At 34.1% G+C, this 17,798-nt stretch overlaps 3 protein-coding genes and 3 long non-coding RNA genes across 7 annotated transcripts in view; 3 read left to right on the top strand and 3 right to left on the bottom strand.

Annotated features, from left to right (window-relative positions):
- LOC135793021 (neuroglobin-like) overlaps positions 1 to 16,855 on the bottom strand; it is a 60,384-nt gene extending 43,529 nt beyond the window's left edge. Inside the window, exon 1 of the mRNA XM_065303862.1 lies at positions 15,769 to 16,855. Coding sequence (XP_065159934.1) covers positions 15,769 to 15,968 — 200 coding nt within the window. The 5' untranslated portion in view covers positions 15,969 to 16,855. The remainder of the gene's footprint in view (positions 1 to 15,768) is intronic.
- LOC135793022 (thrombomodulin-like) lies at positions 2,567 to 7,805 on the top strand. The gene is made up of 3 exons (XM_065303863.1): positions 2,567 to 3,055; positions 6,706 to 6,903; positions 7,002 to 7,805. Exons 1-3 carry the CDS (start codon positions 2,977 to 2,979, stop codon positions 7,175 to 7,177), a joined length of 453 nt encoding a protein of 150 aa, XP_065159935.1. The 5' UTR covers positions 2,567 to 2,976; the 3' UTR covers positions 7,178 to 7,805.
- LOC135793026 (uncharacterized) lies at positions 3,249 to 3,986 on the bottom strand. Its single transcript, XR_010548515.1, has 2 exons — positions 3,543 to 3,986; positions 3,249 to 3,477 (listed from the first exon to the last, which is right to left on the bottom strand). It is a non-coding gene; the product is annotated as an uncharacterized lncRNA (long non-coding RNA).
- Positions 5,539 to 6,586, bottom strand: LOC135793025 (uncharacterized). The gene is made up of 3 exons (XR_010548514.1): positions 6,515 to 6,586; positions 5,815 to 6,458; positions 5,539 to 5,751 (listed from the first exon to the last, which is right to left on the bottom strand). It is a non-coding gene; the product is annotated as an uncharacterized lncRNA (long non-coding RNA).
- LOC135793017 (platelet endothelial aggregation receptor 1-like) lies at positions 9,470 to 12,301 on the top strand. Of its 2 annotated transcripts, XM_065303858.1 has the most exons (7): positions 9,470 to 9,597; positions 9,656 to 9,694; positions 10,651 to 10,824; positions 10,888 to 11,067; positions 11,388 to 11,573; positions 11,646 to 11,831; positions 11,931 to 12,301. In XM_065303858.1, exons 1-7 carry the CDS (start codon positions 9,510 to 9,512, stop codon positions 12,161 to 12,163), a joined length of 1,086 nt encoding a protein of 361 aa, XP_065159930.1. In that variant the 5' UTR covers positions 9,470 to 9,509; the 3' UTR covers positions 12,164 to 12,301. The 2 variants fall into 2 exon arrangements, with proteins under 2 accessions (XP_065159930.1, XP_065159931.1); XM_065303859.1 differs by lacking the exon at positions 9,656 to 9,694.
- Positions 12,745 to 13,817, top strand: LOC135793027 (uncharacterized). The gene is made up of 2 exons (XR_010548516.1): positions 12,745 to 13,618; positions 13,685 to 13,817. It is a non-coding gene; the product is annotated as an uncharacterized lncRNA (long non-coding RNA).
- Positions 16,856 to 17,798: the final 943 nt, after the last annotated feature.

The following is a 17,798-nucleotide window of genomic DNA, read 5'->3' as shown; positions in this document are numbered from 1 at the left end:
CTTGCAATGTGTCCCAGATTGTTTCTGTAAGTCCCCATTAGTAGAAGATGGGAATGGTAACTGTATAGACAGGAGTAAATGCCCAAACCCAAGTAAGTTATCTCATTCTCTCCCAAAACCCTATTTTTCACTACTTTCAATTTTCTACGTCTATTTCTAAGCTTGCCCTGACATAAACCGCTATTACACTGATTGTGGGAGTAGATGTCCAAAATCCTGCACAAATCGTTGCAAAACTTTGGTTGTGCTGCTGTTTGTGTTGAAGGATGTTTCTGCCTACCTTGGTTGATAGATAATGGGAAAGGAAAATGCATAAACCCACAAGACTGCCCAGCTGGTAAAAATTAAAAACTGCACTTGATTCCTTTGCTTTTTTCTATTTCTATGCACTTTGTATTAGATGCCTGTAAATGTGAAGGGAATGCAGAATGGTCCGAGTGTGGAAGATGCGATGGCACCTGTGAAACCCCCGAACCCTATTGTCCTGCAGATTGTGCTCAAGGTTGTTTTTGTCCAAAGGGTTGGGTTCGGAATAACCGAGATGTTTGCATACCGAGGAGCGAATGTCCGAAATGAGGAACTACCAAACATCACTTTAATATACTTTTAATGGACTTAGAATTAGACTTAGAATTACACACAAAACAACTCTGTAAATTTTAATAAAATTATATTACGAATATAAAAATTTAACTAATTCTTAGTTGTTTTGGTATTCTTCTTGCGTAGTTCTAGAATTTTCTCGGAGATGCACTTGTTACACAGAAAAGCTGCTTCATTGGGATTCTGAGTCAGATTTTTACAATCCTTGAGGATAAATTCAACATCATCTGCTTTGTAATATTGACTTAAGTAATCCTTAATTTTGTCATAGAGAATTTTCCCATCTTTTTCTTGAACACCTTGTTTCTTAAAGGCACAACTTAGAAAATCTTTTTCGTAGACTGGATCAGCTGTTTTATGCACATCCGTAGATTCTAAACCTACTTCCTTCAAACACTGTGATAATCCATCAGTGGAAAGCACTTTAAACGCCTAAAATATCCAAAAATAAATAAACACCAAAAAATTTAAACACAGAATTCAAATTTTCTTACATCATTCGCTGATATTAACACCACACACAGAAAAACGCCGATTGCAAAAACCCGTGTCCGTGTCCGTGTCATCTTAATGTTTCTCTCGAGACCGTTTATAAACAACTAATTATATTCGGCGTCACGTCAACACATTTGTATATTGCTATTGTGGGGTCATAATAAGTGGTAAAGATCCAAGGTCAACACCAGATTACTTGTTACGCGTTGGATATCCCACATTGAAACAGGTTTCCGATGGGAATTCCGAAAATCAATAAAATAACAACAAGGTGTTAATCATACTCGTACTCATAGTTCCGTGTTAAGTGTTGAAAAAATTTAATCCACGCAGGAATAAAAAGTGTTTTCGCAGGAGTTTCCAGCTTCCGGCTCACAGTTAGTGCATAAACTTTTAGGTGTTGGCTGGCAAGAAGCCGGGCATGATTTATGGCTTTAATACCGGCACTTTGCGCTGGAATTAAGTAAGCTGTGCATGCCGCCGCCCCCGTGGTATTATTAAGTTGAATTTAGTTGCGCGGCCCTTTTGTTAACGATCTATTGTTTGCGTGTTTCGTGTGTTACACTGCATGCAAATGAAAATGTTAGGTTTTCAACTTGAACAAGATAATCATATTTATTCACATTTGAGGTTATGTGTGGTAATTTTAACCTCAAATATAAAAATCGAATTCAATCGTTTTTTTTTTCAACTTGAACAAGATAATTCATATTCATTCACATTTGAGGTTATGTGTGATCATTTTAACCTCAAATATAAAAATCAAATTCAATCGTTTTTTTTTTCAACTTGAACAAGATAATTCATATTCATTCACATTTGAGGTTATGTGTGATAATTTTAACCTCAAATATAAAAATCGAATTCAATCGTTTTTTTTTTTCAACTTGAACAAGATAATTCATATTCATTCACATTTGAGGTTATGTGTGATAATTTAACCTCAAATATAAAAATCGAATTCAATTTTTTTTTTTTTGTGATCATTTTAACCTCAAATATAAAAATCAAATTCAATCGTTTTTTTTTTCAACTTGAACAAGATAATTCATATTCATTCACATTTGAGGTTATGTGTGATAATTTTAACCTCAAATATAAAAATCGAATTCAATCGTTTTTTTTTCAACTTGAACAAGATAATTCATATTCATTCATATTTGAGGTTATGTGTGGTAATTTTAACCTCAAATATAAAAATCGAATTCAATTGTTTTTTTCAACTTGAACAAGATAATTCATATTCATTCACATTTGAGGTTATGTGTGGTAATTTTAACCTCAAATATAAAAATTGAATTCAATCGTTTTTTATTGTTGCATGCGATTGTTGGACATAAAAGACACATAAAGTTCAACGAGCACATCGTGCCATTTAAGTGTAATTACATGCAATAATTGCGACGCTTTTGTAGGTTATAATAAAAATATCCAACGTGGAAATGTAAAGTGCAGTCGGTGATTGTGATTACATTTACGAGTCATACAGAGTTGATGGTTTTATTAATAAATATTTAGTTGACAAATGTCTATCATTATGATGATGACATAATGTTTTGTTGTTGGTGTGTGTTTTTTTTGTTCTGGTATGAGCCGACAGATGCTGGTTTATTTATGAGTCTTGGTCGCTTGGGAACGCTTTTTGCAATCCGGCAAAAACACGCATTGTATATGGGCTAAACGGTGGAATGAATAATTTACATTAACGGCGGTTTATCGCGTTAATTGCGCGCGTTTCGCGGAAAAATTAAAACCTGCATATTGCGACAGCGCGTGGCCTAATTGTTTATGCATATAAATAGGAAAAAACCGCGGACAATGGTCAAAGCATCAACGTATTCATTGTCTAAGTGAAAAAACAAAGAGTTTTTGTTAATAATGGATCATTTTTTGATGGTAATTTGTTTTGTTTTGTTTATTAATGGAAGTGTTTTTGCTGATGAGGAAATTTCAGATGGTAAGCATTTTATTGTTTAATTATTATATAACAATTCGGGGACCACTTCATCCATTTATAATATTAGTAGGGATTACTGTCTACTCATCCATTTTGTTTTGCATTCGATTTGTCATAACACACTTGAAATGTTCAAAAGGCAGTGTGTTGATGTCTTTTGTTAAATTATCACAATTGTTTAACATTGTATTCACTTGTTCTTCTGAATTTCCTTGTAGAAATTGTTTACGAATGTTATCAGTGAGAAGATATCCGGTTGTTGCATTTATATAATTTGATTGTTTGTACATGCAACGCACAAATTGCTTAAAATTCTCGTCGGTACTGATTTGTCCTTTTACGCAAGCCGCAATTACTGTTGGTTTGACATTTGTTTCATCACACTTATCGACGACATCTTCGGTAGCATTAAATGCAATAACCTGAATTTTATTAATTTTATTAACAAAAATAAATTTTATTTCATTTTATTTGTTGAAAAACTTACTGTGTATAAGTTGAAGACACTAAATGTTAATATTAACACGCTTAGACGATGCATTTTGATTAGTAAATAAATATTTCGATTCATAAACTATATATACTTTAGTTAATCTTGATAAAAATTAAGGTTGAAAGGTTGAGGGTAATGTTCAGCATATTTTCGGGTTTAATTTGTTTTTCTTTAGTCATTGATATGGAAAATTGATATTTTTATTTTATTTTTCTACTTCCACTTTAAAAAGTCAGTTTTTCAACGGTTTTGTGTGACAAACCGTGTAATTTTAAACACGGATGGTCAAAACCGTGACTAAAGTAGTTTAGTCACGGGTTTTAGTCACGGGGTGGAGCTAAACGTGGAAATAAAGTGAAAGTAGAAAAAATAACGTAAATATCAAGTAACTAAACATTGTTAAACACTTGATTGATTAAACGCTCGTGACTAAAACTCCAGTTTAGCCACCTGATACATAATAAACTATTTTTTTGGTCGTTGATATGAAAAATTTTGAGACACAAAAAGTGGTACTTTAAACACGGATGGTCAAAAATATTTTAGTCACGGGTTTTAGTCACGGGGTGGAGCTAAACGTGGAAATAAAGTGAAAGTAGAAAAAATAACGTAAGCATCAAGTAGCTAAACATTGTTAAACACTCAATTGATTAAACGCTCGTGACTAAAACTCCACTTTAGCCACTTGATACATAATAAACTAGTTTTTGGTCGTTGTTAGGAAAAATTTAAATTTTTATTCTATTTTCTATTTTGATAGTATTTATACATTATTTCGCTTTTCATACTGAATTCTATGCGTAACAACACACTTGAAATGTTCAAAAGGCACTTCGTTGACATCTGTGGTCAAATTATCACAACCATTTAAAATAAAATCCACTTTTTCTTTCCTAGTAGCTTTATAAAACTCACGAATGTTACTCATTATAAGCTGACCAGTTTCATCAATAAAATCTGATGCTTTATACATACAATTCACAAATTGTTTAAAATTCTCATCTGGCTCCAACTTGCCTTCTCCAGCTGCCAGTAATAAATCTACATTCACATTTGTTTCTCTAATGCATTGCGCGGTTAATTCATCGTAGTTCCTACGTCCAATTGCCTAAATATTTCAACATAAATAAATATTATTTTATAAAATTAATTGGAACACTTACTGCGTCTGAATTATAAACGAAAAATGCAAAAATTAAAATTGCGAATTTACTCATTTTGCATCGCTGTAACTGCTTAACTAATTGATATTTTGTTTACGTATAACTATTTATACTTAAATATTGTTGATAACAAGGTTATGAAAGGTTATATTTTGGATTTCGGATCAATAATTTCTGTTTATTTTTATTGATGACTAGCATTAACCCGCGGCTTCGCTCGCGAATATCTAAAATAATGAAGTTGCTTCCGTACGCGTTTGTAGTCACAGAAGAAGTAACAATGAAGTAGAATGGCGGGAAGTTTAAAATGGCTGAAAGTATAGTCTATGGAAGTATAGTGTACAGTCTCCATAGTGTAGTCAATTGGATTTGATGTTGACGTAGCTGTCGGTAATACAGTGTGATAATACAGTGTGATGGTACTATAGTACTTAGGTTTGAGCTTCATTGCTGGAATGCTAGATGGCGTTAAAGTAGTCAAATAGCCAGATGCAGAGGTATTATTGGCTAAACTATTTCTTTATTTTATTTTTAAAATAATTTATTTTATTAAATAAAAAGTAGCCTATAACCATTCGGGGACCACTAAGAATATGTGTACAAATTTTCATGATGATCGGTTAAGTAGTTTTTGCATCAAAGTGTAACAAACATCAGGACTTTCGCATTTATAATATTAATAGGAATTTTTTGCCGTTAAGTTTAATTTTGTTTTCTGCAACACATTTAAAATGCTCAAACGCTGCTTGATTTACATCCGTAGTCAGATCATCACAGCCTTTCAACATTGCATCAACTTCTTCTTTTGTATGTACCAGTAACTGAAATTTATACACTCTATCCCTATTTATTTTAGCACTGTTTTTCTCTTGATATTCTAGTTCAAAGTAAATACATTGCACGAAATTTTTAAATTTTGCATCGGAAGTAATATTTCCAGTTAACAACGTGTTTATTACTAGATTTACATCAACTTTTGATATGTTTAGGCATTTAGTTGTTGCAGCATTTGATTCTTCTATTGTCGCAGCAACTATTGACTAAAATAATACAAAAAATATTTTTTACTAATTTTAACATAAAAAAACTTAATAATTACTTACATTTCTTGAAATATTTAAATAAAAAACCAGAAAAGTGTAGATGATGAATTCACAGGATCGAAACATGTTGACTTTGTTAACAAAATTAAATGTTTATACTTTTTACGAGGTTTATATACTTGTATCAAATAGAATTTATAACGGAACACGATATATTATTGTTCTAAATTTACTTACAAAATTAATTAGTCTATTGAAATGATTGAATTGTTTATTATTATCACCTATTATTTTATTTTATTGTCCAAAAGTTTGTTAATAACACAATGAGAAGATAATTACTGTGATGTTTTATTCTTTGCACTCTGTAATTGCATTACATTCGAATTCACACATTTATAGTGTTCATAAGCGATGAATTTTGCATCTGCTGTCAAATTATCACAACCTTTTAATATCTGATCTACCATTTCGTTTGTTTTGCCTATCAATGCAACTTCTCGGAATTTTTCAATATTAATATTCTTACTGCTACTCTCTGTATATCCTGCTTCATTATATAAACACCCAATGAAATTTTTAAATGTTTCTTCTGGTTCTATATTTTTGTTTAAATTTTCATAACTTTTAACAATAAAATCTTTGTTTATTCCATTCAAACATATTGATTGTTCTCCATTGTCATCACCCAGAACTTCAAAAAACTAAAATTTTATTAAATAATTAATCATTTTACACTCTCAAGTTAAACTATACTTACAAAGTGTGAATTTAGAAACAAACAAATACAAATCACTTTATACATGTTTACGTTAACGTTTATGACTTCTAAGTTAATGAATTGTTGCTAAAATTCTTGCTTTTATAGTTATTTGTTGATTGTGATAACAAATTCAAAGGTCAACGATAATTTTCTATGTAAATACGTATTACGTGTATATTTGGTTGCAGAAACCGAGAATCACTCACATAAATGTACGGACCAGCTACGTGAGTTCATCTCCTGTCAATCTACAGGATGTATCAAAACCTGCGCGAATCCAAATCCAATTCAATGCACCTTGGATTGTTCCCACGGATGTTTCTGTCGTGATGGCTACGTTCTGGATGAGGAAACCGATCAATGCGTTGAGGTTGATCAATGCACAAGTAATACAACATAACCTAATATTTGCCATCCGCTAGTCATAAATCTTCCGCATTGTTTCGCGGGAAATTTGCATGAAAATTGATGAAAAATGTTGCAGCGTTGTGCCGCGCCAACGAGGAGTACCGCGAGTGCAAAGTATGCGAGCCAACGTGCCATGAAGACGAACCGGCCTGCCCGAAGGATTGCGCCGCGAAGGGACGCGGCGTCTGCGTCTGCAAGGAGGGCTACGTGCGCAGCCATGCGGGGGCGTGCGTCCGCCGGGAGGAGTGTTAATTAACGCTAACACTCTGTCCGACTCGCGCCACCCACGCAGCCCCTGCAGTAATAACTACGGAATGGAAGGAAAACAATTCAAAGCTGAAATTAATTACGAAATTTTCCACCGACGCCAGCGATAACTTTCTGAAGCGCTAAGATAAATTTAAATAATCGCAAACGTAAGAAAAATGAAATTCAAATAAAAATATTTTTCCAACTTCCTGCCGGTTTTTAATTCAGCGCGTTGAAATTGTGTAATTTTTGTTTCACCACTTTTATAAGCACATTATGTTCATTATACACTTTTGCCCGGCGCCTCCACCATTTTTTTTATTTTCACTAAAAAATTTTTGATTTAAGGAAGTTAAGAAAAATATAAAACTAAAACAAAAATTTAAGAATTTTATTGGTTTATATAATGAATAAGGATATACAGAGTGTAACAGTAAGAATATTAATATTTAAAAATTCCGAGAAGTTGCATTGAAAAGCAAAACAAACGAAATGGTTTATCAGGTATTAAAAGGTTGTGATAATTTGACAGTAGATGCAAAATTCATCGCTTATGAACACTATAAATGTGTGAATTCAAATGTAATGCAATTACAGAGTGCAAAGAATAAAACATCACAGTAATTATCTTCTCATTGGGTTATAAATAAACCTTTGGACATTAAAAATAAAATAATAGGTGATAATAATAAACAATTCAATCATTTCACAAGACTAATTAATTTTGTAAGTAAATTTAGAACAATTATATCGTGTTCCGTTATAAATTCTATTTGATTTAAGTATATAAACCTCGTAAAAACTATAAACATTTAAATTTGTTAACGAAGTCAACATGTTTCGATCCCGTGAATTCATCATCTACATTTTTCTAGTTTTTTATTTAAATATTTCAAGAAACGTAAGGAATATTAAAGTTTTTGATGTTAAAATTCTTAAAAAATGAATTTTTGTTTAATTTTAGTTAATTGAAGCTGTGACAATAGCAGAATCTAATGCTGCAACATCAAAATATTTAAACACATCATAAGTTAATATAAATATAACAAATAATATAGTTTTTATTTGGCGCCTCCACCATTTTTAAATTTTTACCCAAAAATGGTGGAGGCGCCATTGAAAACTATCACATTGTTATGAATAATACCAAAATAGAAACACAAACATAAACATAAATGATAATATTTTACTGACACACTAACCGTAAAGCATTAAAACGTTAAAGTGCTTGAAAACATCTCGGTCAATATCACCGTCGGAATTTATTACTTTGAAAATATTCCAGCGTGTTTATAATTCAATTCCATGCGGGCCTGATGGGAAGCATTGCTTCTTGCGTAAATGGCGCGAGGCGGCAACGGCGATAACGCACGATAAACGATAACGTAAAACTTCACCGCGTTCCAGCAGCCATTGTGGAATAAACACGACCCTGTAGATTTTATATTCGTCCATCATGCCGCACATCAATCTTGTCATTACTGTCAACGCGCCCGGAAATATTTTTCTAACGATGTGGCATTAGTGCAGCCACACACTTATTAAATCTAATAATATTCCGGTTGGTATTGTGTCTGTGCGGATTTACTGCTTCGTTAATTTTTATTAGCGTGGATAAAATCTGTTTTATGCAGTGGATAACGCTTTTATCGTTATTGTTTCCTTAAGATATTGCAGATGTTGCTTGAAGAATAAACTAAAATAAAATAATTTACTTCCTCATTTTAAAAATCAGTTTTTTAAAGGTTTTGAGACATAAAAAGTGATATTTTAGCTTAGAAAGCTAAAATTGTGAGTAAAGAACTTTAGTCACGGGCTTAAGTCATGGGATGGAGCTTTTTTTACTTTTACCTTTAAAACGCATTTTTTCCATGATTTTAAGCCAAAGCCGTGCTTAAAGTACTTTAGTCACGGGTTTTAGTCACGGGGTGGAGCTTGCGCCTGCGCATTGGTTTACGGTGCAGCATAAGACCATAGAAAATAAAGTAGATGTAAAAAAATAGTGCAAGCATCTCGTGACTAAACGTTATTATACACCCGATTAATTAAACGTTCGCTACGTTCACTTTCAATCAATTCCGTGACTAAAACTCACGTTTACTCACTTGATGTTTAATATACTATTTACTTGTGTTGTTAAAAATCATAAAATTTGGTATGTTGTGTTTATAGGTGTTTTCCGAAGGGCATTTTTAACACCTCACAATGTTCATTTGAATAAAACGCAGCGATAACGCCTGAATATTGTCACGTCGCAAAACGCAAATGCCGATATATCTATATAAACGCATTTTCGTTAATAATAATACTCAGTTGACATTCGCGCAGCGCAAACATGAATCCCCAGCATTTTGTCCTCGTGATTTTCACCGCTTTCATATTCTTTTCATTTACAAATGGACAAACAGGCACTAATACAACAAGTACGTTTCATTTTTATTAATTTTTCTCCTTTTGTTTTTAGCACTGTATAATTTGCAGCAACCAACAATACAACAACGACGACGACGGCTAATTTAAGTGAGTTTCGTCCTGTTTCATCCTGGCACGCACCGTGTGGAAATTTAATAACGCCGCATAAAAAGCGCAAATATTTGAAAATTACGTTATGTCGCCCGCTGCGCGCGCTACTTTATATTTTATCAACGTGTTCACAAACATCACGTTGTCGTCATGGGGGGACGAGGGCGCGCGTGAAAGACGCGCGCCGAAAATTTATTAGCTGCTGTTTATGTTTGTCCTTTGTCCCCTTTCGCATGCAACGCGAAACTTTCGATGCGAAAATGGGCAAACTTTTAACGGAATTGCTTTATCTCACGATTGACGCGCACCAAGTTTTTGTCAAATTTCATACAGACGTGACATCATTCCCAACGTGATTTATGGTCATACTAGCTTCGCTCGCGTTGAATCCATCAAATAAATATTAGAAATCAATGAAGTTGCTTCCGTACGCGTCTGTAGTCACAGAAGAAGAAACAATGAAGTAGAATGGCGGGAAGTTTAAAATGGCTGAAAGTATAGTCTATGGAAGTATAGTGTTCAGTCTCCATAGTGTAGTCAATTGGATTTGATGTTGACGTAGTCGGTAATACAGTGTGATAATACAGTGTGATGGTACTATAGTACTTAGGTTTGAGCTTCATTGCTGGAATGCTAGATGGCGTTAAAGTAGTCAAATAGCCAGATGCAGAGATATTATTGGCTGAACTATTTCTTTATTTTATTTTAAAAATAATTTTTTTTATTAAATAAAAAGTAGCCTATAACCATTCGGGGACCACGAAGAATATGTGTACAAATTTTCATGATGATCGGTTAAGTAGTTTTTGCGTGAAAGTGTAACAAACATCAGGACATTCGCATTTATAATATTAGTAGGGATGTAAGCCATAAAAATATAGATGGCGATACTAAAAATCATAAAATTACAGAAATCTGCAAGTTTTAATATAATATAGGTTATGTTGTTTAAGATTGCAGCGCGAATGAAACTCTCGCACAGTCCGGACAGGATTGCTTAACATGCGCAACACAAACCGCAAGTTGTCCTTTGATCAACGAAGCAAGATGTTATTGCAATTCAGGATATGTGAGGAATACGACGAATGCTTGTATATTACCAGCGTATTGCTCAGCTGAATCTACTGGTAAATATTTATTACAAAATTTACTAAAATTATTTTTAAAATTTTCATTTTTTTTATTTTTAGCTGGATGCTATGCAAATTCAACTTTATCTTCAATGAGTTCAAATTGTTTTACGTGTGATAATTATAGAACAGCTAGTTGTCCATTATCTACGAGTCGGAGATGTTATTGCAATGATGGATACGTTTCGGATATAGATAATCAACGCTGTGTCTATCCAGTTGACTGTCCTGTATATGCAGGTATGTAATAGCATATTAAGTATCAAAAGGCTAAACGGGAGTTTTAGTCACGAGCGTTTAATGAATCGAGTGTTTAATAACTTTAAGTCAAGTGTTACTTACACTATATTTTCAACTTATACTGAATTTCAACGTTGAGTGTGTGTATTTGATTTTTTTATTTTATATCTATGAGACCGTGACTAAAGCCCGTGACTAAAGTACTTTAGTCATAGTTTTAGCCAACTATGTTTAAAATATCACATTTTGTGTCTCAAAACATGAAAAAACTGACATTTTAAAAGTAGAAATAGAAAATTAAACTAATTGATCATTTGTAGCTGGTCAATGCAGAGCCAATCAGACTTTTAGTGATAGAGGCTATGACTGTGACACGTGTGCCAATTACCAAACGAATCGAGAGTGCTTCGTCAGCTATCAAGCGAGGTGTTACTGTAATGTTGGATTTGTGCGTGAGGTACGCACACAAAGATGTATTAGACAACAGGATTGTCCTAGTGATATCAGTAAGTTTAAAATAAAATACCAAAAAAAATTTTTTAGAAAAAATTTAATTTTTTTCTTTTTTAAATTTTAAGATGAAGATTGTTCTGTGAATCAAACACTTGCAAATTATGGTTATGATTGCGCAACCTGTGCGAATCCAGCAGCATCCTGTAGTCCAATAAATCTAACTAAATGTTACTGTCTTAATGGATACGTCCGCACGGTGAGTGGAGATTGCGTGCAACCTCAGGATTGTGCACGAGCTGTGGATCTGCCAGGTGAGTAAAAACAGAGTGGGAAAAGAAGGGGAAGGAAACAAACAGTAAATTAAGGCCGAAATCGAATTGAGTTTTATGTGCGCTTCGGACTTTTCACAGCTGGCGCGAGCTGCCGAGATCCCTGGAGCGTCGGCTGTAATCCCGAATGTGTCCCAACGTGCCGCCGGCGTGACTTTGGTTTCTTCGGGCCGGGACGCTTCTTTTGCCGGCCCGCCTGCGAGGTTTGTTATTGCCCTACTGGGCAGGTGCGTAACGATAATGGCGACTGTATTCCGCAGAACCAGTGCAGGCAATATCCGTATAATTTTCCCAATTTTAGATTCACTTTTTAATTTTAGTTTCTACCTATATGTATTATCATTTACCTGAAGGTTGTGGCATGTTAACATAAGTAATATTTATTTAATTAATAAATTATTCTATAATAAACTTTGTAATAAAGAAGAATAAATAAACCAAACAACAAAGAACTATTCTGGGATAAATTCTCGACGCATAGAGACACATTTCATTAATTTTAAATTTTATTCAGTTTACAGTTAATTTAATCATGTGGAAATATATTTTTTTAGCACTCTAGTAATAGTGATGGTAGCAGTATCCTCACAGACTAAATGTCCAAAGAATTCAGTTTGGGCACAATCTGGTTTTGATTGTTTAACTTGTAACAACGAAAGATGCGTGCGTTGTGCATTTATTGAGAAACCAGGATGTTATTGCAATCCTGACTCAGTGTATCTTAATTCTCAAAAACAAGAATGTGTCAGACGGGAAGATTGTCCAGGTGAATATTTTTTTATGGAAAATATAAACAAAATTTTGTTAATTTTGATTTTTTATTATTTAGTTTGCATTCCATCATCATCCAACAATTGTGGTTGTGCAGCCAACTCATTAAATATTACTAAGTAAAATTACTAAGTAAATGTTTAATACGAGTAGTATATTAAGTATCATGTGGCTAAACTGGATTTTTTGTCACGAGCGTTCAATCAATCGAGTGTTTAACAACGTTTAGTCACGTAATGCCAACGCTATTTTTTCTACTTTTAGTATTTATATTCAATTTTTTATATTTTAAATTTTTGAAATTCGCTCACATATAATATTACTGGGAAATGTAAGGTTATAAATGGCGTGCCGCGTCGACAGTAGCATCAGCGCATGACGTTTCATATCACTTTGGGCTACACCGTAGGCAAATGCGCAGACGCAAACTCCGCCCCATGGCTAAAACTCGTAACTAAAGTACTTTAGTCACGGCTTTGGTTATCCATGTTTAATATATCATTTTTTATGTTTCTAAACCGTGGAATTTCTATGTAATTTACATTACAAATTTTGTTTACATTTTTGTTTCGAAATAATTTAATGTAAACATGCATAGTATTATCTAAAGTGATAAAAAAAACGTGTCTGACGTAATTCCAACTGATTAGAAATGTACTACATATAAAACTAAACATAAACTTGCTTTTAATTAGAGTATAAACTAATTGTGCCGGAGCTAAGTCAGAAAATAAGATTTTTAACCATGAAATCCATGTTTGTACTTTGTATTTTATTGTTAAACGTGTATAATTCAATACAAATGCAAACAAATTTAAATCCTGCTCTGTGTGGACCTAATCAAGAATGGACATCAACTGGTATCAATTGTAACACTTGTGAAAATACCAGATGCGTTCGATGTGCTCTCATTAAACAACCAGGATGTTTCTGTGATTCTGATTCAATCCGTCCAAATTTAAACACGTTTGATTGTATTAAACGCGTTGATTGTCCAGGTAATACTAAAATATTTCAAATTTTTACTAATTTAATAAATTTTAATGTAATTTATATATTTTTAGTTTGTGTTCCTGCCAAAAACCGTGATTGTTCTTGTCATCAAAATATTCAAAAATAATTTATTCTTATATTATTACTAGCTGCTGCCCGCGACTTCGTTCCGGCAGTGTTTAATAAAAATGTAATTCGTTTTTACTCTCTTGTTCTAGACATACTCGTAGTAAGAGTCAATTCTATCAATAAGATTAGCAATTTTAATTTCAAGAAATTAATTATATAAAGTTTTGTCAATAATGCACTTCAGCGCGCCATCTCGAATTCAACTATTTAACTATAACTATGATTGAATCTCAATGACAAATTTTATTCTATAGAAAAGAGCTGTTTTGAGGATTTTCCCGGCAATTATTCGAATTTTTCTCACCTTTTATACCTTCCCTAGACCTCCACGAATAATTCAAGACCGAGATAAGATAAATCCGTTCAGCCGTTCTCGAGTTTTAGCGAGACAAACGAACAGCAATTCATTTTTATATATATATAGATAGATTATTATTATTATTATTATTATTATTGCAATATTAATTATACACAAGTAAATTTCCACGCATCGATGCTCACAATCCTAAACTAACACAAATTTAATATCACGAGAACACCATCACAACACCGAACTCAATATTTGCGTAGCACTCGTCCGCCATTTCAAGGATTACTCTGCGACAGTGAAAATGTCGGCACGCCGCCATTAACTACAAAACTATTGACTGCATTCCCAAAGTCATTATCATCTACAAATGTTTGTTTGCCAACATAAAAAAAGAAACAAACATTTTGTTTCGGGAAATAATGCAGGATAATTGCAAACACTTGCTTTCTGCAACGTTGACAAGAAACATACAAGCACGAATGAGCCTGTTGAAAGGAAATGCGAAAACTGGTAAATTCACTCAATTTGGAAAAAATGCTGCGTTCACATTGCGTATTTCACGGAAACACGGAAACAAAAAGCAAATGCAATTAGTGCCTGGTTATTTATAGTTTTATTATGTTGATGCACGCTTATCTGGGGGTTCATTAATCGCCGCTATAAATATCTGCAGCGCAAAGTTGCTTTTATCTGTGTTTCCATTGTTTTTCTAGCACCCACGGCAGCAATAACTACAGAAACGGGAATTATGAATGGCGTAGGCAATTCATAACCAATTTCAGATAACCTACAAATCATATAACGCGCATGCGCAGATAGGGAAAGCAATCAAAAAGAGTTTTACATGTGTTCACATCATTTCTCCATTATCTCATCCATTTTCTGTTGTATCAGTAGTTGCAATACAATATGTTTTACCAAGGAAAGAAACAAATGTGTTTTTAATACTTGTAGAACATGTGTCAGCTTCTACAGAATGTGTCACAAAAATATTTCATTTATTTTTCATTTTTGAAGTGAAATAAGTGACATAACCTCAATTTTAAGCTGTCAACTACATAAAAATCAATATTTTTATTTAGAAGAAAATGTAGACATTCAGTTTTGATGAATTTAATTGCATGTTGTCAATGGATTTATCCATGTGCGGTTCGTTAAACTTTAATAACGATAACAATCTGTAAAACACAAATTGGAGATTTAATATTTCGCTTCGAAGTAAATGGAAATAAACGAGGAACGCTGAAAGATTTGCGGAAAGTTGAAGAATGTCGATGCCACTTCTTCACGACTCTCTCGCATTCGAGGCGATGAAAGCGAGGGCGCACAAAATCGAAAGAAATATTTGCAAATCCGCGCTCGGATGGATATCCGCAGGAGCTGAAAGAGTATTGCGCAAACTAGGCCACACACAACACACTCACCCACTCCCACACAATCTTGACTAAATATTCAGTAAATCCTGCATGAAAATATCATGTGTGAGATATCGTTCCGTAAAACAAAAGACCATTCTCATTATGCGTTTGTGTTCATTTCAAAAAACAGGATTTTTGTTTAGTTTTGAATGTTTTTGTATACATACTGTATATTTTTGACATTTAAAGATTCCCGTCGTGCTTTCTGCCCACATACAAAGCACGCAGCGTGGGTGGATGACAATTTTCCATGGATATATGAATACAGTTTGTTAACACAAAACGAAAATCAACTTACTTGAGAAACATTAAGACCCCTGTGGATTCCATCGCCCTTGAGATGCCCTTCCACGAGGCAGCAATGTTGTACTTCTGTCTGGCGGTGAGCGGCAGCCGCGGGTCGCACGGTGCCGGCGGCGGCGGCTCTTCCTGCTTGGACGTGCCGCCCGCACCGCCGCCACCTCCACTGCGCGCCAACTTCCCCAATTTGCAACCCATTATTTTCCAAATTGTCCCACCCACACACACCCACACACACACACAACACTCACGAGAGTACCAGGCGTCGAAAGAACTGCACACAGCACGCGTTTTAGAACATTATGTCATCACCACTGGCATTGGTTGAGTGAGGTACGTTTCCGATTTGGATTCGGCTGATTACACATACAGCGATTATGAATTATCTCCTTATTTCGTGCACATCCGTTTTACTCATCATCCATTTCGAATTCAACCACAAACCAAACAATTTTTTTATTTTATTTTTTTCCGATCCAAATAAGCAATGAATGCACACTTTTTTCTTGGGTGGTAATTTATGTTGCGCACGTGTGACCACAACTCGCAAGTCTCACGATGGATTTGTTTAAACGACGATTAGCGCACTGAAGGCCGACGATGCGTAAGCGTGAATCTTACGAGTAGAATGAATATGTAACGCACATTCGATCGCCACACGACGCGATTTTCAACTGCGTTGGTTATGTAAGGTATGAAACGTTTGGGAAATTAGACGAGAAATGCTAGATAGCAGCGCGGTTTCAAGGTAAACACTAAATTAAAATTTTATTGCGAGCAAAAACGCTTGAAATTATTGCAAAACAACAAAATTCAACAAATAATTATAATAAGAAAGAAATAAAACACATGCTGCGATGATTGATTTTGTATTGGGAGATGCCACTTGGTATGCACTTTATGATTACATGTATCCTTAATAATTTTTCGGGCGATTTTTTTGAAGAATTTGATGGTTTTTCGCACAGTTTTGTAATTTTTGTTGGTTTTTCTTGTTTTTTTTCAATGCTGACGCCGTGTTTTTAGTGTTTTACACAGCACAGACACCGTGCGCGAGTCAAGGCGGACCGACGTCAACTGGCGGCCGCCGCCGCCGCCGCCGCCAGCGAGCTAGCGACGTCGGAGCAACGCATGCGTTGGCGGCGTTCGTCGCGGTCGAATAATGCGCGTATTAGAAAATGAATCCTTTGAGAGAACTGAGTTTATATTAATTTATCATATTACACAATAAATTTAAACATTTTTATAAAATTTTCCTCAAAAAAAAAAATTTTTTTTACCAAATTTGTGATTTTTTGTTAAAATAATTAATTTTAACATAAATAAATTTTTAATTTACTGTAGTAGTAGTAGTGCGTTAGTTTGCTTTGAGTTTTGCAAGTTGTCCTGAGTCCTGTGTGAATCCTGGCGGCACGCGTCTCTCTAAATATCGATTTCCTTCTCTCTCGCCCGTTCATTATGCCGCTCCACGTGACGACGCAGTCCGGAGTCCTTCCATCGTCCTTCGCCGAGTCCTTTCTTATCGCTGCGTTCCCTCACCTTACTCATCCCAGTGTTCTTCTTCATTCTTCATTCTCTGCTTCTACAATTTATCTCTCTTGCTTTTTACGATCGACATTTATATCTATATTTATGTTAATAATTTAGGAAGTAAAGTACACGACTTTTGAGTAATTAGAATTTAATGCACGGAAAACAAAGAAAAATTAGAACGGTTATTAGGTTATAACACGAACATTATTTATAGTTATGAGTTTATTACCTCTGCAAAGCAATATTTAACACTTTTGATGATGATTTATAGTAAAGGAATTAAATTCGTTTCTGTACGCTGTATTTTTTGAGTTAGAAAGAGGAAAATTGGTGAAAGTAATTTCGAAACAAATCGACATTTTATTCCAACTCAAAAATTTCAATTCCGTGAAAAAACAGAGGATGGAAAGAGGAAAATTTAGCGGGAAAGATGAGAATCTTGATATGGAAGTTTATAAAGCAAATTTCGCACAAATTCGATAAAGATTTCAAGCG

Source organism: Atheta coriaria, unplaced genomic scaffold (genome assembly GCF_025399875.1).
Source record: "Atheta coriaria isolate IRGN ID8LTWV9N9 unplaced genomic scaffold, Caltech_Dcor_3.1 hic_scaffold_5_pilon, whole genome shotgun sequence".
NCBI classification, from domain to species: Eukaryota; Metazoa; Arthropoda; class Insecta; order Coleoptera; family Staphylinidae; genus Dalotia; species Dalotia coriaria.
This window is presented reverse-complemented; position numbering and strand designations above follow the sequence as displayed.